The 20,474-nt window shown below is 43.0% G+C and overlaps 1 protein-coding gene and 1 long non-coding RNA gene across 5 annotated transcripts in view; one reads left to right on the top strand and one right to left on the bottom strand.

Annotated features, from left to right (window-relative positions):
* Positions 1–20,474, top strand: part of BICC1 (BicC family RNA binding protein 1) — a 376,259-nt gene that overhangs the window by 203,308 nt on the left and 152,477 nt on the right. For all 4 annotated transcript variants that reach the window (XM_068255070.1, XM_068255069.1, XM_068255072.1 and 1 more), the window contains exon 3: positions 12,422–12,491. In XM_068255070.1, the coding sequence (XP_068111171.1) occupies positions 12,422–12,491 (70 nt within the window). The remainder of the gene's footprint in view (positions 1–12,421; positions 12,492–20,474) is intronic.
* LOC137533820 (uncharacterized) overlaps positions 5,409–20,474 on the bottom strand; it is a 41,897-nt gene continuing 26,831 nt past the window's right edge. Inside the window, exon 3 of the long non-coding RNA XR_011024222.1 lies at positions 5,409–5,590. This is a non-coding gene — a long non-coding RNA (uncharacterized lncRNA). The remainder of the gene's footprint in view (positions 5,591–20,474) is intronic.

Raw genomic sequence — 20,474 nt, 5'->3', positions numbered from 1 at the left:
CAGGGATCCATTTCCTCCTGGCCGAAGCTTCAAGAGAAATACCACCTCCCAAGCTCGGAGGGGTTTAGATTCATGCAACTTAGACATTTTTTGCAGCATAGATGTGCCGGGGGGCTCCGGCTAGTTAGATGCAATTTAGAGTCCGTATATTGCTCTTTACCTTTACCAGAGGGCCTGATCTCTAGCATGTACTACGACCTCTGGTATACCAGGTTCACAGGTCCCTCCAAAGCTATGACTAAGTGGCAGGATAGACTTTGGGCCCTCACAGACGAATCTCAGTGGGAGGTCATCTTCTCTGCTATTGCCAGTTCCTCCAGACATACCTTAACCAAAGAGAGAAACTACAGGTTGTTCTATGACTGGTACAGAACTCCGGCTCAGCTGGCCAAATGGAACCTAATCCCATCGGATCATTGCTTCCGGGGTTGCCCGGCCTCAGCAGACCAATTACACTGCTGGTGGTCTTGCCCTTCAGTCGCTGATTTCTGGTCTCGGTCCTTCACCTTGGCCTCAGAGGTTCTGGGGAAACAGATCCAGCCTGACCCCTGGTTGGCCCTATTCCACAGGCCCACCCCGGAGCTATCTAAACACCAAAACAAACTCCTTGGATATATTTGCGGGGCTTCTAAGGCCCTACTGGCCAAATACTGGAAATCCCCTCCTCCCTCCAGGTCGGAACTTATCAATAAAGTACAGCATATATACACCCTCGAGAAGATGACCTCTTACATTAGAGAGACTATGCCCGCCTTCGAAAGAATCTGGGACCCCTGGTCAGAGTGGAAGTCGTCCCAAACTTAAGACCCCCCTATATCTCCTCTTCCCCTTCCCTCCTACGCCCCCGCTCGCTCCCTCATTATATCCACTTAAGAAGGTCTGGTCTTGGCAAAACTGTCTCTATGGCTTTCAGTGTTTTTGGCTTTGTTTCTTTTGTTTTATTTTGTTCCCCTTTTTTTTTTTTGGTTTTTTTTGGTTTTTTTTGTTTAAGTGTCTCTTTTGAGTAGAACTCTGCATTGTTCCAATCAATCGGCAAACTTTATACAACTTCCCCAAAAGGTTTTGTTGTCCCTACTATTGCCACGGACATTTTTCTGTTACCTCAGGCTGGGGGCTCAACCTATGATATCAATACTGTATAATGAACAATGCTGTAATCCTGTTAATTGTTTTAGAAAATAATAACAAAGTTTAAAAAAAAAAATCATGGTGGCCATACAAAATACTAGATGCAGTAGTTTTTGTTGTGGAGTGTATTCATTTTTGCTTCAACCAATTTGAGTAAAACTGAAGATTTTGTGATCTAAGTTATATTAACCTTAGTTTCATGTTAGGGAGTAAGAGAGGAACGGCCAGCCACACTTTCTCGAAAAACAAACATATATAAGTAGATAAATACTTGCTCTACTTACATAACCTATGTTTGCACTGTCTACATTTTGATTTTAGTGATTTATTTTTATTTTTTTTACAGTAAAAAAGTAAGATCCTCCTTAGCATTTCCTATTTTAAGTGTTGCTGTTCTGAAGCCAATTCTGATGTCATTTCCTCCCTTAGTCTCCTCTGCCTTATTTGGGCGCACCGTACTATAGAAAGTGCATTGTCTCAGCATGAGAAATATTGGCCAATCAGAGAGGAACAGATGTGTGGGAGGGGAAAACAGGAGGGAAAGAGGCTTCAGCCAATCAGGGTGCATTACTTAAGTCTGAGGGGAAGTACAGAACCGAAAAAGGACAACCCAGCATGCCCTGCAACTTCGTTTTTGCTTACCAAATTTTGTGAGTACCAAATAAGTCAGGTAAACTGGGTTCAGGGGCGCAGCTGGCTTGACGTGCAGTTAGTCATGTGGTGACGCCCACATGACTTATAACTGGGCATTCGGAGCTACGATTTCCCGCTGGCAGGGCTGTAATCCTGCGCAGCCGCAGTAGCGGGTCGGGCCTCTAGTAAGTGGATTTAAATAACGGAGCAGCTGGAAAGGACAAGGGAGCCGCGGATCGTCTGCCCTGAGGTCTGATATTGCAGTAAGGTAATTAACTTTTTTTTTCCTGTCATTCGCCTCGTAAGTCCTTTAAGTGGAAACACATTTCTGATGTCCTCATTTGTGTAATTTCTGCACGGAATATGGTGGACTGTACTAGAGTTACCGAAACATTAATTTGTTTATCCCCCTCATTTACTGCTTATCCACTGTTAAATAAGTTGGGGTTTCTCACTTTGTATTAGGATTTTCTGCTATGTTTTGGTTTGGCAGAGAATAAGGCCATGAGCTGGAATTACTTTCTACGGAACTTCATGTGAATTATTGCCTACTTTAGATAAATCAGCCTTATAAAGAGCTTACACACCATCAGACAGAAACCAGGGGAAGCTTAGGCCCCATTCACACCTAAGCAGGAATCGCGCGATTCCTGCAAGCCGCTAGAGTTAAGTAATGCTAGTCTTATTCTACCCTATGGCAGTGTTCTCACTGCTACGATCACACGCATTTTGCGACTATCGCTAATCGCAAACTCGTTACCTACAGTGGTTTGCCGTGATTCTGGAGTGATCGCGATTAGCATGTATAGAACCGCTAATCGCGATCGCTCCCAAAACGCTACTTTGTCCAGAGTTTTTTCTGCGTTCATCACGGAAAAATCATGCCCGCAAAAATGCTAGCGGTAATCTCTAGTGTTTTGTGATTCCTTGTGTGAACGAGCCCTAAGTCATTGTTTTTTTTAATAGATTTGAAAGGATACAAAGAAAGCAGAGCCATAAGGTAGTAAGTCAATTTCATTCAATATTCCAGTATACAGGAGGCTATGAACACTCTCATAAGGGGTGGGAGGTCCCCAGTGCAGAGAGGTGACCCGTCACTGGCAACCTCCCTCCCATTTTAAGTGAGTATTTATAGCCTGCTCTATACTGGAACATTATTATTAAAGTGCCAACATAATCCGTGGCACTATACAAAGTAAGAAACAAGCATGGGGGTACATAATACAGACAATGTTATACACCAATATGCAAAATACAGTTGATACAAAATACAGAATTGGTAACTGGTGACAAAATTAATGATTAAATGTGTAGCGAATTCCAAGATGCAAGAGGGTGAGTGGGCCCTACAATCTAAAGAAATGGGGGGGGGGGGGGACAAGAGGTGGGGTAGTATACAATATTCATACCTAGAGGCAGTGTTTTTTAGGAGATCTAGTAGGAGTGCACTTTGGGGAACTGGCCTATGGTAGAGCGTGTGCTTGATGGAAAAAAGTGATTTATTTTAATGTGCCCTCAAAAGGTTGGAGAGTGCCATATGTGTTGTGGCAGGGGATTCCAGAGGATGGTTGAAGCCCTTTTGAAATATTGTATACATGAATGTGAAGAGGTGATTCTAGAGGACTAAAAGTCATGAGCAGATCTGAGATTGTGTTTCGGATCTGGAATCTAGCAAGATGTACAAATAAGGAACTTGGTGTCCTCTGCTGTTTCTAAATGAATATTGCGTTGGTTGGTTGGAGGAGGTACTTTTTTGTATATGCCAGAGTAATTGTGCGCCTGATCTCCTGGATTGGTAGTCAGGCCTGAACTTAACATCGATGAATAGACTCACTACTCCCATCTCTCAAGGTTATTGCCCTGCTTGATTTGTGTTCAAATAGATGACTCCATGAAATACGGAATCTGGCACATTAGAGTTTACAGGAGAATATTTCTAACATTGAGTGCAGTTTGTTTAAGCAGATTCATGTTTGTGGATGGACTACTTTTCCGGTTTTATGCATATCTCATCCTAAATCATAAATTAAACCGGTTCGGGACTGATGAAAGCTAGAACTACGCCATACTTGTCTAAGGCTGATGCGGCGTAGTTTTAATGCCCGTGGCTCCTGAGCATAGGGCATGATAGTGCGTCCCCTCAGCACAGATCTCCACTGTTCAAAATCAGCAGTTGCGTAAATCAGTTAGCAGCCGTTGTAATTGACTCTTGACCACCTGATCACTGTGAACCAATCAGTGATCAGAAAGTGCAGCACTGAAAACTGGTCCTTAAAGGCGCTAAAACCTGTCATCCTCAATTAGTTAAATCTTTCATTTGCCTGCCTCAGCCTTGTGTGCTGCTTTTAGGCCACCTCTTTGGACATTCCAAGGTGAGCGACTACAGATTGTCAAGTTGCAAATTTTATGCAGCTTGGATTTAAACCAATCGATGAACAGTTTGATTTTGATTGGTCCAATTGTGAGCTGAATACAGTTTGCATAAAATTTGCAAGCAAGCTGAGATTGTTTACATTGGTCGTCTCTTGGTAAATCCTGGGGAAAGGGATAGATAACTAACACAGATGGTGCTTTGCAGATTGTTATAAACTGTTCTTATCACCTTGCTTCGACACCATCGTCTCACAGACTGTGAGATCACTTGACTCTCCACACCGCAAACAGGATATAGACTTTCTCAGGCTTCTTCAATGTTTACGTTATTTATTCAGGAAACAGGAATACAGATACATTCATCTCCTGGCAAAGCAGACTTCCATGTTGCGTTACAGCTGCTTGAGTATCTTCCTACTGAAGATACCCAGGTCTTCTTGTATCTACTCTATGTTACAGCTAGACTACCTATGTACAGCATACATTATATCAGATTACAGAAAGGAATAACATGCTTAGAGGTCCAAGTCGGCCTTGCGAGCTAGTGCAGAAAGAAGAAGCAGAAGTGAGTTCTCCATTGCTCGCTCCAGATTTAATACCGACTAGGAAAGAGTTAAATATGACATCATCTTCGCCACCCCCTATATCAGTCTATTGGTGGACCCACTCGTGGTGTCATCATACCCGCCTACTCTATTAATAATCAATGAGGCACTTGACCCAGATGCAGGCATGTGGATGTTTAGTAAATATGGCCAATGTTTACTGTTCCTGTCCTGTAAGTGGAGGTCAGAGTAAACCCGATGGCCTTCTTTAGGAACATGTTCTCAGTATCTGCGTGTATCTTCTGCTACACGCAGACCCTGAGATGCCTCTGCCTGCATCACCAAACCTCTATCTATTTTAAAGGCATACACTGCGGACAAGCCTTTTACATAAAACTCAGGCCAAGTAACTGAGGCCTACTTAAATTATAACACAGATGTGGATATGTGGACGGAGGGTTGTTTCGTGAAGCGTGTACAATATTGTTTGTGGGGGTTTTCTCCTGGGACTCCAGTTTCCTCCAGCATTCAAAAAACCTACTGATAAGTTGACGTGTCTCCTTTCCTCTGTCCCAAACCTGGAATGTGGTGGGAATTAGATTGCGTGCTCTTCAGCAGACCAGTTGGTGACAGGACTACTCTGTAAAGTGCTTTGGAAGATGCCAGAACTGTATAAATACATCATGATACATTTTATATACAGTATGAGATGTTTTTCTTACCTGTGCTTCTTTTAGCATGTGGATTCATGACTTTTCTACTTTTGCAGTTACTGGTAGTTAATTTTTCATTCTGGCCACCTACATAGGTATATTCTGTTGTGATTACGGCAATGCACATCATTCGTCTTTCACAATGATATTCCTGCTTTGCCTTCATCAGTTGCTTATACGTTCATGTTTGATATCACTCTGAGTGGAGACAGAAAGACTCTTACTGTTGGGTTAAATGAATGCCAAGTATCATGAATGTTTGTTTTGTGAGTGCGGAAATATTAAATGCCAAAAAGTGTGTCAAATGAAATTCTTCCAGCAGAAATGTATTTCAATATCACATTTCAGCAACTTACTAGGATTTTCTTTCTTGCTAAAAAATTCAGTGTATCCATGCTGATAAAAGTACAGGCACCTCACAGTGTACCTTGTATCAGTGGATTCTTAGATCCTTGATTGTGTATTTATCGGTTAACTGGTATATTAGAATATGAGAACGCGTACATGTAATAAAAGTACCTGTAGATTAGGCGACTTCGTTTCCACATCATCAATGTAGTATTGGCTTTCATGACCCTACACTTCACGCTTCGCCCAACCTTTGCCAATCTCTAGCCTCCATCAAAAACTACATTAACTAACCTTCCTTATGCCTAACTAGAGCCTGCCTGTTGATTGGCGATATACAGGGTTTAGCAATATAATAACTGAACCACAGTGTTGATATCCAGAGTTTGGCTAGAGAAGCTGAACCCTTCTCTCTGAGGCTACAGAGCAGAACTGTTCCTTCAAACTATTGCCACTGATCCATCTGTATGTAAAGTGCTTCTCACTGCAGCAGCACCTTAGAAAGTTCTCAGCAGTAGTCTTGTTGCTGAAGGATCACGCCCCTATAGAGCCGGCATACATCAAAATGTCAGCTATAGGTCTGTACCAGTTCTCTGTGGTTGGACCATGGCTTCACTAGTTGGAGTGCTCAATACCATCTACTTCCTTACCACTTGGTAGGAACAATCGCTGTGACATGCCTATATGTTTTGCTTGGCTTGTCCAAACTTTCTCAAAATGACTGTCGGAAGGCGTTGTAGCAGGTGAGGAGTCATCAGCTTATGAAGCCTCGACCTGGGAAGTAACCCTCTGCATCAGTCCTTTTTACTTGTATTTGCCAGGCAAGTGTGTGTGTGTGTCCGGCTTCTGTCATTTGGTGCCAAATCACGTCACTATCACTTTTTGCTCAGACGTACACCTTTGGGTGGTCCAGATTACTCCTACATGCTCAAAACCTACAGATAGGCAAATTGGCCTTATAACCATAAAGGACACCTGAACTTGGACATATGTAGGCTGCCATATTTCCTTAAATACCAGTTGCCTGGCTATCCTGCTGATCTTTGGCTGCAGTAGTATCCGTATCACACACCTAAAACAAGCATGCGGCTGATTCAGTCTGATGTCAGAGACCTCTGATCTGCATACTTGTTCAGGGTCTATAGTTAAAAGTATTCGAGGCAGATGATCAGCAGGGCAGTCGGGCAACTGGTATTGTTTAACCACTTAAGGACTGCAGTCATAAAACCCCTTAAGGACCAGAGCCTTTTTTTCCATTCAGACCACTGCAGCTTTAACGGTTTATTGCTCGGTCATACAACCCACCACCTAAATGAATTTTACCTCGTTTTCTGGTCACTAATACAGCTTTCTTTTGGTGCTATTTGATTGCTGCTGCGATTTTTAGTTTTTATTATATTCATCAAAAAAGACATAAATTTTGTCAAACAAATTTCTGTGATAAAATTTGTCAAAGTAACATTTCTGTATACATTTTTGTCCAAATTAATTGTGCTACATGTCTTTGATAAAAAAAAAAAACCATTCAGTGTACATCTATTGATTTGGGTAAAAGTTATAGCGTTTACAAACTATGGTGCAAAAAGTGAATTTTCCTATTTTTAAGCATCTCCGACTTTTCTGACCACCTGTCATGTTTCATGAGGTGCTAAAATTCCAGGATAGTATAAATGCCCCACAAATGACCCCTATTTTGGAAAGAAGACATCCCAAAGTATTCACTGAGAGGCATGGTGAGTTCAAAGAAGATTTTTTTTTGTCACAAGTTAGCGGAAAATTACACTTTGAGACAAAAAAAAAGTTTCCATTTCTACTAACTTGTGACAAAAAAAATGAAATGAGCCACGGACTCACCATGCCACTCTCTGAATACCTTGAAGTGTCTACTTTCCAAAATGGGGTCATTTGTGGGGTGTTTACTGTCCTGGCATTTTGGGGGGTGCTAAATTGTAAGCACCCCTGTAAAGCCTAAAAATGCTCATTGGACTTTGGGCCCCTTAGCACAGTTAGGGCCTGTTCAGACTATGTGCGTTCCTAGACGTTTTCAGGGAATGTGTTTGGGTACCAAAAACGCATAGAAACGGCTCTTAATGCTTTTGAATGGGCTAGTTCACATGTATGCGTATGAGACGCATACGTTTCTCATCCGCATTGCTGCACGCCGTTCTGTGCGTCACGCATAGAAACGGACGCAATGAAAGTCTATGGACGCGTACCAAAAACGCGTACTATTGCGTTTTTAGTGTCCGTTTCCCTCTGCGGTTCCCATAATTTTTTTTCCCCCTGGGTCACGTGTGTGTGCAAAACGCAATAGAATACGCATTAGAACGCAAGAAAAACGCATGCGTTTTTCAACTTGCGTTTCTTTGATTTTAAACGCATTCTTCATACGCAGATAGTCTGAACAGGCCCTTAGGCTGCAAAAAAATGCCACACGTGGTATTGCCGTACTCAGGAGAAGTAGTCTAATGTGTTTTGGGGTGTATTTTTACACATACCCATGCTGGGTGGGAGAAATATCTCTGTAAATGACAATGTTTTGATTTTTTTTTTACACACAATTGTTCATTTACAGAGAGATTTCTCCCACCCAGCATGGGTATGTGTAAAAATACACCCCAAAACACATACTACTTCTCCGGAGTACAGCGATACCACGTGTGGCACTTTTTTGCACCCTAACTGCGCTAAGGGGCCCAAAGTCCAATGAGTACCTTTAGGATTTAACAGGTCGTTTTGAGACATTTGGTTTCAAGACTACGCCTTACGGTTTAGGGCCCCTAAAATGCCAGAGCAGTTTAGGAACCCCACAAGTGACCCCGTTAGGAGTATGGTGAGTTCATACAATTTTTTTTTTTTTGTCACAAGTTAGCGGAAATTGACACTTTGTGAAAAATAAAATAAAAATCAATTTCCGTTAACTTGTGACAAAAAATAAAATCTTCTATGAACTCACCATACCCCTAACGGAATACCTTAGGGTGTCTTCTTTCTAAAATGGGGTCACTTGTGGGGTTCCTATACTGCCCTGGCATTTTAGGGGCCCTCAACCGTGAGGAGTAGTCTTGAAACCAAATTTCTCAAAATGACCTGTGAAATCCTAAAGGTACTCATTGGACTTTGGGCCCCTTAGCGCAGTTAGGGTGCAAAAAAGTGCCACACATGTGGTACTGCCGTACTCAGGAGAAGTAGTATAATGTGTTTTGTGGTGTATTTTTACATATACCCATGCTGGGTGGGAGAAATATCTCTGTAAGTGACAATTTGTTTAATTTTTTTTTTTTTACACACAATTGTCTATTTACAGAGATTTCTCCCACCCAGCATGGGTATGTGTAAAAATACACCCCAAAACACATTATACTACTTCTCCTGAGTATGGCGATACCACGGGTGGCACTTTTTTTGCACCCTAACTGCGCTAAGGGGCCCAACATCCTATGAGTACCTTAAGGATTTCACAGGTAATTTTGAGGCATTTGGTTTCTAGACCACTCCTCACGGTTTAGGGCCCCTGAAATGCCAGGGCAGTATAGGAACCCCACAAGTGACCCCATTTTAGAAAGAAGACACCCCAAGGTATTCCATTAGTAGTATGGTGAGTTTATAGAAGATTTTATTCTTTTGTCACAAGTTAGTAGAAAATGACACTTCGTGAAAAAAACAATAAAAATCAATTTCCGCTAACTTTTGACAAATAAAATATTCTATGAACTCGTCATACACCTAACGGAATACCTTTGGGTGTCTTCTTTCTAAAATGGGGTCACTTGTGGGGTTCCTATACTGCCCTGGCATTTTAGGGGCCCAAAACCGTGAGTAGTAGTCTGGAAACCAAATGCTTCAAAATGACTGTTCAGGGGTATTAGCATCTGCAAATTTTGATGACGTGGTCTATGAGGGGGCGAATTTTGTGGAACCGGTCATAAGCAGGGTGGCCTCTTAGATGACAGGTTGTATTGGGCCTGATGGATAGGAGTGCTAGGGGGGCGGGGGTGACAGGAGGTGATTGATGGGTGTCTCGGGTGATTAGAGGGGAAAATAGATGCAATCCATGCACTGGGGACGTGATCGGAAGGGGATCTGAGGGTTTGGCCGAGTGATCAGGAGCCCACACGGGGCAAATTGGGGCCTGATCTGATGAGTAGGTGTGCTAGGGGGTGACAGGAGGTGATTGATGGGTGTCTCAAGGTGTGATTAGAGGGGGGAATAGATGCAAGCAATGCACTGGCAAGGTAATCAGGGCTGGGGTCTGAGGGCGTTCTGAGGGTGTGGGCGGGTGATTGGGTTCCCTAAGGGCAGATAGGGGTCTGTTCTGATGGGTAGCAGTGACAGGGGGTGATTGATGGGTAATGGGTGTTTAGAGGAGAGAACAGATGTAAACAATGCACTTGGGAGGTGGGTGGGTGATCAGATTGCCCGCAAGGGGCAGGTGAGGGGTGGGGGGGATCAGGAGTCCCCAGGGGGCAGTTAGGACCTAAAATAAAAAAATAGCGTTGACAGATAGTGACAGGGAGTGATTGATTGGTGATTAGGGGAGTGATTGGGTGCAAACAGTGGTCTGGGGGGTCGGCAGGGGGGGGTCTGAGGGGTGCTGTGGGCGATCAGAGGGAAGGGGGGGCAGGATCAGTGTGTTTGGTGCAGACTAGGGTGGCTGCAGCCTGCCCTGGTGGTCCCTCGGACACTGGGACCACCAGGGCAGGAGGCAGCCTGTATAATACACTTTGTATACATTACAAAGTGTATTATACACTTTATGCGGCGATCGTGGGGTTACCAACCCGCCGATGCTTCCGAACAGCCGGCGGGTGGGCGGAGCCTATTGCCGGCGGATGCGTGCGCATCACTGCGTGCGATTCTCGGCCAGGAAGAGACTCAGGACCCGACGCCAATCTGCGTTACGTGGTCCTGGGCATGCCACTTTGCCGCCGCCAATATACAGTGGGCGGTCGGCAAGTGGTTAAAAGTTAATTTGGCAGCCTCCATATGCCTTTCAGTTCAGGTGTCCTATAAGAACTTAGAGGAACTTCAGCCTAAACAAACATACTGTCATTAAGTTACATTAGTTATGTTAATTAAAATAGATAGGTAATATAATCTCTTACCCACCCTGTTTTAAAAGAACAGGAAAATGTTTGATTTCATGAGGGCAGCCATCTTTTTGGTTGAAAGGTGACGACAGGTAGCATGAGACAGTTCCAACTGTCCTGTGTGCTGATCACCCCTCCCAGTTGCTAGGCAACGTGAATAACCACATAGGAAATCTCATCATCCTTTGCACAGCATCAGGGAAAAAAAGCCCGGGCAGTTTTCTTTGATGGGTGGAGCTTGGCTAAAAATAGAGCTAAAAATTATGCTTTGGTAAGAAAAACAAAGTTCTGATGTTGTGAGGCCTGGAACCCACTAGAAAACACTATCGCTAATCGCAATCGCTAGCATTTTGTATGAGCGGTTTGCAAGCGATTTTAGGAGCGATTTTAGTGTATTTTGTGTAATTTGCCAGCGGTTGTGTAGCGATTAGCGATTTGCGTTTTAATTCTGATTGGTACTTTCAATTTTAATTTTGTTAGTGTGCAGTAACTTTAAAACGCTAGCAAAATCCCTCTGTGCAGGTTTTAATGAGCGATTACGCCAGCGTTTATATACTTAACATTGCAGAAACGCTAAAGCTAATCGCTAACGCTAAATGCGAAAAATGCTGTATGTCCTGCGTTTTGCGATTTGTTAATCGCAATCGCTCCAGTGGAATTTGGCCCATTCATTATCAGCTGGGCGTTTAGGGAAATCTCTAGCAGTTTGAATTGCTCCCTAAACGCTCAGAAAATCTCTCTAGTGGGTTTGAACCCTGAAACTGTTAAACACCAAGCCTTTTCAGTTCTGCGGAGTAGATTTTTAGTCCGGAGGTTAACTTTAAAGTCAGACAGTGACTGGCTATGGTAGGGATTAGATTGTGTACTTCTGAGGGACTAGGTGGAATATGTCAAAATTTCTGTAGAAGATATCAGCACTATATAAATACCGCAAAATTAGCTATATCTCCTTATCAAAGTCCTCTCTTACCTAGTTGGAGTTTGTGTGTGTGTGTGTGGGGGGGGGGGGTCGGAGTGGGGTGGGTTGGTGATCTTGTCTTCAGATAATTCTTCAGCAATGGCCACATGATATTCAGTAATATAGTTTTTTTTTCTTAGAGCATTATTCATTGGTTGTATTCTTTGGTTCTTGGTTTGACATGATCAAATTCTACTCAACTTCATAGGAATGCATGGGTGTTGTGTGTATGGAGGTGTTTGAAACCCGATTTGAGACTCCTATCAGACCTTAAACAGTCCTATTCAGCTATGCTTTTTGTGTGGCATTCTGATAATGCGATATCACCCCAAGTTGCAAAACTATAAATAATTCAGTACTGCCCTGTTAATAAAATGAATGAGTTGAAATGGCCACAAATGGATTCCATGTGTCGGGAAAAGTTGACTTATGTGCTATGATGTTCACAATCGGCATTCTGATATTTACAAGGAGGTGGAGGTGGGTGTTTGATCAAAGCTGTCTGTCTAATAAGATGTTTTTGTGAATGTGGTTTCTTGACCAGACTGTGAACTCTAGCTGTGCGGTGAGAAATTTGCTTTAATCCAGAGGGGAACTATAACATTACTAAAGATGCATTCATTTCTTTCTCAGATTATGGAAGAAACAAATACACAGATTGCCTGGCCATCCAAGCTGAAGATAGGAGCAAAGTCAAAGAAAGGTAAAAGTCAAAAAAAGTTTTGTAGGTCCAAAAAAGGTTAAACCTGTATGTCTATAATTAACCTGTGGGTTAGATCTCTCATTTGAAATGTGTTCCTGTGATATCCCTTTTTCTCTGATAACCTCTCGTCCTGTCAATTTCTTGGCAGTAAAAGCCAACTTTTTGGAGTTTGTTGATGAATATCATTCAAGTTTTTCTTGTACATTTCTGTGGGAAACTCCACTAACTTTCTGGGACGGTGCTAGTGCATAGGGAGGAGTCTCTTTGGGGGTCCCAGCACTGGAATGGGGCTGGCTGAGGACAGGACAAGCCTCTTTAGGATTTGTTCTTTGATCCCAACGGACCTCACAGGTTTACTTTAAAGGGATACCTAACCCCCTTAGCGTTATGATTCTTTCCAGATGTTAGGATCTAAAAGCAGTGCAATTTTTTTGCATGCTTTTAGATCCTAAAACCTGGGATAAAAAAAATCATGCTGCTAGAGATTTCTGGAGCAGCCCAGCACTCACTCACTACCCTGGGATCCAGCGTTGCAGTTTTCCCTCTGTCCTCCAGATGGCGCTGTAACAATATAGTGAGATTGTCATCATGACCGACTGCAATCACGCTAGGGGGAAACAGCCTCGGAGGAGAGAAAGAATGGCGGCGGACGTCTGGAACCCCCAGGAGGGGAGTTGAAACGTCCGCTGCGCACATTGCTCTGCTTAGACCCCCTGGCAACTACCACAAACTCAAATTGGGCTTACCGCTCCTGGCTTGTTGTTTCCACCCCGAGCTCAACTCGTGATTAACTCTATGGAGGCTAAAATGGCTACATAAAGAATCACTTAGGGCTTCTACCAGCCCCCTGCAGCCATTCTGTAGCCCTCCTGTGCCCGTGCAGCCACTCACCAATGCTCTGGTCTCCCGCCGCGGGTTAGTTTGTTTTACCAACTGGGAGTCGCAGGTCACTGCGCATCTCTGGCCATGCGTACCCTTCTTTGCACTGCTGTCCGCAATATGGGAAGGATGCGTGTTGCCAGAGCTGCACAGGTGCAGTGGCTGAAAACTAAACCAGTGTTGGGAGACTGGAGCATCAGTTAGTGGCTGCGCGGGCACAGGATGGCTTCAGGCGGCTGGTAGAAGGCCCAGGTAAGTGATTTTTTTTTTTTGTAGTATTCCTTTAAGTAAAAAAAATTCTAGGGAACCAGAAGACTTTAATTTTCCTCCTGCTTGTTGTCCTTAGGGTCCCTCTCTTTCCCTGCTCAATAAGGGTTTTTCCCCCAGCGCCCCAGTAGTTCCCTGGGCTGTGACCTATCTATTCTAAACTGGGTATGCAGAGGTTCCGAACCATGCATGCCCAGTAAAAGAAAACACTTGTGTATATCTTCTTTCATACTTTAGTGCTTTCTCTTACTGGAAATGTGCAATTTGGAGCTTGTTCATGCCCAGTTTAGAATTACTTCCTGGAGAGGATTTGCTAGATGGGCCAGTCGAATATTAAGGCAGGGAACAGGAATTGGGAAGGACTCTGAAGGCAACAAGAAGCATGAAGACTTTCAGGAGTGAGTAGATTGAGGTCGTGCTTGATTTACATTTTAAATTTTACTCCAGTTGTACTTACACTTGTTTCTTGTGCAAAAGTATATTTTTTTTTCTCCTTTTCCAATGTCTAAGGTATGAAAATTAAGGTGATGACTTTATTTCTGGTGTATATGGCAACTAGTCATGACCTCCCTTTTAATGTCCCCAGAGCTAGGAAAGATATGAGTGGATGCTTCTAGTAATTGTTCCACATCTTCTGCTTTGGGTTGTAAGTCTTCCATGAAATGTAACACTGGATAAATGTGGCAGACATAAACCTTGTAAGGTAATCCCTCTGCAATGGTTCAGCTGAAACATGCTGCTATCAAGTCATAACACAGCAGTGCTTTAAGCCTCATATTTATTGCATACAGCACGTTATTTCTATGTAAATGCCTGGTTAATCAATGGGGATTCATCCCTTGTCACAACTAATCTTCCGACTCCCCACCTACACCATTCAGCAGGTATGCTGGGAAATAGTGGGGAGCAGCGAAGCCTTGCACTTCTGCACTGTGGTGGTGTCCGTGATGGAGAAGAGAATGCTGGGACACACTAGAACTGGCAGATAACAGCCAGCATCTTTTCTGGAGAGCAGCAATCCAGATGCAGTGGAGTTTTGGTTTTTTCTACTGAATTGCTGTTGTATTCCCCTGCATGACTGCACATATCTTGCCTTTTTTTTTTTTTCAGGTAAATGCATGCATGCTTGCTAAATATTTATCTACTAGTACAGTGATCTGCAAACTTCTCTCCAGCTGTTAAGGAACTAAAAGTCCCACAATGCATTTGCCTTTATGAATCATGACTGTGGCTGTTAGGCTCCTGCAATGCATTGTGGGACTTGTAGTTCCTTAATAGCTGGAGAGCCAAGTTTGCAGATTACTGTTCTAGTAGACCTAAGGCTCGGTTCACATTAGCTTTTGCCACGGAACAGGCCGTACAGTTCCGTTGTCTGTTCCGCTGAACGGACAAAAAAAATGCCGCAGGACCCAATTTTCCGGACAGTTTTGCTCAACGGAACAGAAGGTTTTACAACTACATAGGAACAAATAGAAAACTGACAGTTTACAGCACACTGGCTGTAAAAACTGATAGTTTTTACCTGATCCTGATGGCCAGTTTTGTACGTCCGGCTCTGTAAAAAAATGCAGATGTGAATCGGGCCTAAGCCCGTTTAAAAACTGGCTCTCACCGCCTGCACACTCCCGTTCACCTGCGCACATGCCAGCCCAGCTAACTGGCCCCGTCGTCCTGTCCCAACGGCTGTCCGTACTGCGCACGTGTGAATTAGCAAAAAGCACGGACCCAAGGACACAGGGACAGGAGTACGCAGGGACAGTTAGGTTTTATTTGGTAGGATACTGGAGAAAGGGTAATAAAACCTAACAGTTGGCTTGTGCTTTTACATAAAACTACCACTTTCCTTCCCTGCACTGCCGATACCTTTAGAAGGTGGTTCCTGCTCCAAAAACTGTTTACATACAGATTTCATACTAAATTAGATTTCAGGTTTACACGGACTACAGTGACTTCATATTGTGACCTCTGAAGCCTGCCTTTTTTTGAATTATAACTGGCTGTGTTGCTTTGAAGCAATTCTTTATTAGTTTCTTCTACTCTAGGGCTTTATTCGCTGACTGACCTCATTTCAGCTTATGTTATGATCTGTATGGGAATTGTGAGCAGTTGGTGTCATTATACAAATGTTTCTTCATAGATAGTCTTGTTCATTTGAAATCTATTTTATTTTGGACTACAGATGCCTGCTTAGTCTTGCTGGGAATTGAGGCTGCATTTTGAAAATGCTTTTCAAAGTAAAACTATATTTTAATTCAACCGATATTTACATGTCCATGCATTCTTTTAGCATTTTGGTGATTTACGACTAGTTGATGGTGGAAATGGTGTCTGGTTAAAGGCACAGGGTTTTGACTATTGTTGGGTTGTCATTGCTTGCAGAGTCAACATTGTCCTCTGAACAGTATATAAAGTAAGTATTGCTTGGAGTTAGCTGTTGGGATTTAGAACTAAGGTTAAAAGGGCAAGATGCTAATAGGAGGAAGGGATAGTGTTAGGATACAGGGTAGGTGGAAGTTAGGTGGTGGTGTTTTTTTATTTTGTTATGCAGGTTTTAGCAGTCAGGAAGTGTATTACATTGAGGTTAGGTGGGGGAGCATAGGGTTAGGCAGATTATGGTTGGGCGTCAGGAAGGGCAATTCATTATGCCTGCACTTAAAGAGACACTGAAGCGAAAAAAAAAGATATAGTGAATTGGTTGTGTACTATGAATAATTACTAGAAGATTAGCAGCAAAGAAAATATTCTCATACTTTTATTTTCAGGTATATAGTGTTTTTTTCTAACATTGCATCATTCTATAATATGTGCAGATTACACAAAACTCAGCATTCAAAATGAGTCTTTCAGAGCAGTCTGTGAAGTAATGACCTATCCTCTAGCAGAGGAAAAGTAAATAGTCCAGGAACAGTTGAGATAATAAGTCAGATAACAGCCCTCTCCACGACTAGGGGTACGTACAGACATACGATAACATTCATTCATTCATTCATTCTGAACGACGAACGATGTTAAACGAGGTATCGGCCAATGATCATTTGAAGAAAGGCTACTTTGAACATCGTTCGTGTACGAACGATCTTGGAACGAGCGTTGCGTGCGCAAATGATGCATAAACTGATTTCAAACACAAGTGTCAAAAAGAACTGTTTGAGCATGTGCAAAGCTTTGAGAACGAATTAACGACCGATCGTTGTACAGACATTACTTTTTGAACGATGGTCGTTGGAAAAGATCTGGCAGAATGGATCGTTCTTTACCAACGACATATCTCGGTCGGTCGTTTTAATGATCGTTTGTGCACTTTTTACGAACGATCGTCGGGCAATGCCGTCGGTAACGATAGTTTTAAACGACTATAGTCGCATGTCTGTATGCACCCTTAGTAGAAGAGCTTAATGGCTTGTTTGCATAGAGATAACTGGAGTCTCTCAACTCTTCCTGTGCTGGAAACAATTACACTGATGTATCTGATCTTAGTGTTTTATTTCTTAGCTGTGCTACACATACAAATCATAATATCATCATTTTTTTTTTCGCTTCAGTGTCTCTTTAAGGGTTAGACGTGAGAGGATATTACATCAGCCAAGGTGGTTGCTGTTAGGGAACAGGAAGTGCATTTTATAAAGAGGAATTCTGTGTCCGGTTAGGTTATGCCTTAACCACTTTACCCCCGCGCGTACGTATTTCTCCGCCCCTTTTTCCATCCTTTAAAAACCAGGGACGGAGAAACACGTACTTTCCGCGTTCCCGACGCTGCCCGCGCTCCCGCTCGTAAACACGCCGCCCGCAGCTAGTAAAACCGCCGCCGCCCGCTCGCCCAGAGATCAATGAACGGGAAAATCCATTCCCGTTCGTTGATCTAAGCCCCGCAATGATCAGCTGCTCTCCTATGGGCAGCGCGATCATTGTGAGAAAAAACTCACGTGTCCAGCCTCCTTATTCTTCCTCCAAGCTTCCGGAAGGAAGCTTGGAGGTCGCATTAAAACAAAAAGTTACTGTGGCCATCTTGTGGCCAAATAGTAAACTACACCCTACACATTTTTCACATACAAATAAATGACTTGTACACATAAAATTAACTCATTACCTCCCACACTCCCCATTTTTTTTTTTTTTTTGTAATTAAAAAAAAATTAAAAAATTTACAATTAAAAAAAATACATAAATAGTTACCTTAGGGACTGAACTTTTTAAATATTTATGTCAAGAGGGTATAACACTGTTACTTTATAAACTATGGGCTTGTAATTAGGGATGGACGCAAAACTGAAAAAAATGCACCTTTATTTCCAAATAAAATATTGGCGCCAAACATTGTGATAGGGACATAATTTAAATGGTTTTATAACCGGGACAAAAGGGCAAATACGTTTCATGGGTTTTAATTACAGTAGCATGCATTATTTAAAAACTATAATGGCTGAAAACTGAAAAATAATTATTTTTTCCCCCACATTTTTCCTATTTTCCCATTAAAACACATTTAGAAAAAAATAATTCTTGGCATAATGTCCCACCTAAAGAAAGCCTAATTGGTGGCGGAAAAAACAAGATATAGTTCATTTCATTGCGATAAGTAATAATAAAGTTATAGACGAATGAATGGAAGGAGCGCTGAAAGGTGAAAATTGCTCTGGTGCTCAGGGGGTAAAACCCCTCAGTGGTGAAGTGGTTAATGGTTTTCTAATGCACTTTTGTCTGAGGTTTAAACATTTACTTTTTTGACAGGGAGCTTATGCAACAATATAAATGGGCATTTGCATTTGTCTTTGACAACCTTTACTTTTTGCATGTCCTATTTCCTTGAATTTGAAAGACTTTGTCTAATACAACCTTTGAAGTGCTTGGGTTCAATAAAATCAGCAGCCATTGACATGTAAATAAACCCATATTCATATGTACTTTAACCACCTCAGCGGTAACCCCGTGCTGGACACTGGGTAAGCCGCCGGAGGGTGCCGCTCAGGCCCTGCTGGGCCGATTTGCATCATTTTTTTTTCAAACACGCAGCTAGCACTTTGCTAGCTGCGTGTTTGGTCTGATCGCCACCACCGATGCGCGCTACCGGCCGCTATACAGGCGCCCCCCCCCCGCATACCCCCTGCGCAGCCTGGCCAATCGCCGCCAGGCTGCTCTATGGGGTGGATCGGGATTCCCTGTGACGTCACGACGTCGGGGGAAGCCCTCAAGGAAATCCCGTTCAGAACGGTATTTCCTTATGGGCAAGCGGCGCCGGCGGCGATCAGGCATTACGAGGGGGCGCCGCAGGGAGGGGGCGAAGCATGTAGCTAGGCTAGCTACATGCTAAAAAAAAAAAGTGGAAAAAACCCTCCCGGAGCCGCGGGAGTCATACCGCCAGGGAGGTTAAACACTTCAACATTTCTGAAAGCATTTCTCTGGCATCTGCTGTTGGCTCCCATCTACATGTTTAAACTGTTCATTAACTTTTACTTAAATAGATGTCACAAGGCTTTACTGCTCGGATTACGTGGTTTGGGTGGTGTCTAATAACTACCAATGCTACATGTTGGGCACCGGATGCCATACTAGTAACCAATCTGCTTCTAGGAAGGGAGCAGTTGGAGGAGGCAATCATCTACTTTGATTATTGGCTATGAATAGTGGTCCATGAGTTAGTCTAGGGTATTAGGAGGGGGAGGTTAGTTTTAGGCAGTGGGGGGGTTGGGATTAGTTAGGCAGTGGGAGGGGAAGTTAGTGTGAGAATGGGTGACCGATAAGTGTAAAGTAAAACATTGGTAATATAAATGACCAATATTTTTACTAGCGCCACCTCATGGTTACCAACGTGCACGATGGGGCTGATATACATACTCTTGTCTGCTGCCATGTCAAAAGGTTAAAATGAACACCTATGTGTGCATAGATTAATGCATATTAAGCTTATTTTAAAAGTACATCTAAGATTGGTCTTTAAAGGGACACTTAAGTCAAACAAAAAATGAGTTTTACTCACCTGGGGCTTCCAATAGTCCCCTGCAGCTGTCCGGTGCCCTCGCCATCTCCCTCCGATCCTCCTGGCCCCGCCGGCAGCCACTTCCTGTTTCGGAGACAGGAGCTGACAGGCTAGGGACGCAAGTGATTCTTCGCGTTCCTGGCCACAATAGCGCCATCTATGCTACTATAGCATATATCATATACCATATAGCACCATAGAGGGTGCTAATGTGTCTGGGAATGCGAAGAATCACTTGCGTCCCCAGCCTGTCAGCTCCTGTCACCGAAACAGGAAGTAGCTGCCGGCGGGGCCAGGAGGATCGGAGGGAGACGGCGAGGGCACCGGACAGCTGCAGGGGGCTATTGGAAGCCCTAGGTGAGTAAAACGCGGGTTTTTTTTTTTGTTTGACTTAAGTGTCCCTTTAAGTTGAAAGGTGTTAAGAGTAATGACATGAATTAAGACTTGGTACATGTGGATATGTTCAGTCCCCACAGCCTGTTCACAATCGCAAGGGTTTTTTTTTGTTGTTTTTTTCTATTAGTGTTATTTTGTAAGCTTTAAAATTTATATTGGTCACAAAGGCTTGATTTCATTTTTTCTTTTTCTGGCTGATACAATGGTTTACGTAGTATTTTTATTCAAATATTTTGCAAGGATGGTAATTTGTTGGCTGTCCTAAATGGAGTGTTCTGGAAATAAACAATCAAATCATTTCCTGTGTGTCTTAATACAGAAAACGTCAATTTAACGAGGTGGGACTTTATTGTACCAGAGTGAAAAAGCAATCACTGAGTGAAACCTTCAGTTTTAGGCACATATGGAATAAGATTTGGTGTGCATTACGCAGTTTTTAAAATAGGTATTTGCATTCCAAAACGTAA

The sequence above is a fragment of the Hyperolius riggenbachi genome, chromosome 10, assembly GCF_040937935.1.
Source record: "Hyperolius riggenbachi isolate aHypRig1 chromosome 10, aHypRig1.pri, whole genome shotgun sequence".
Lineage (NCBI taxonomy): Eukaryota > Metazoa > Chordata > Amphibia > Anura > Hyperoliidae > Hyperolius > Hyperolius riggenbachi.
Note: the sequence above shows the minus strand (reverse complement) of the source record. Positions and strands in the feature narration are given on the sequence as shown.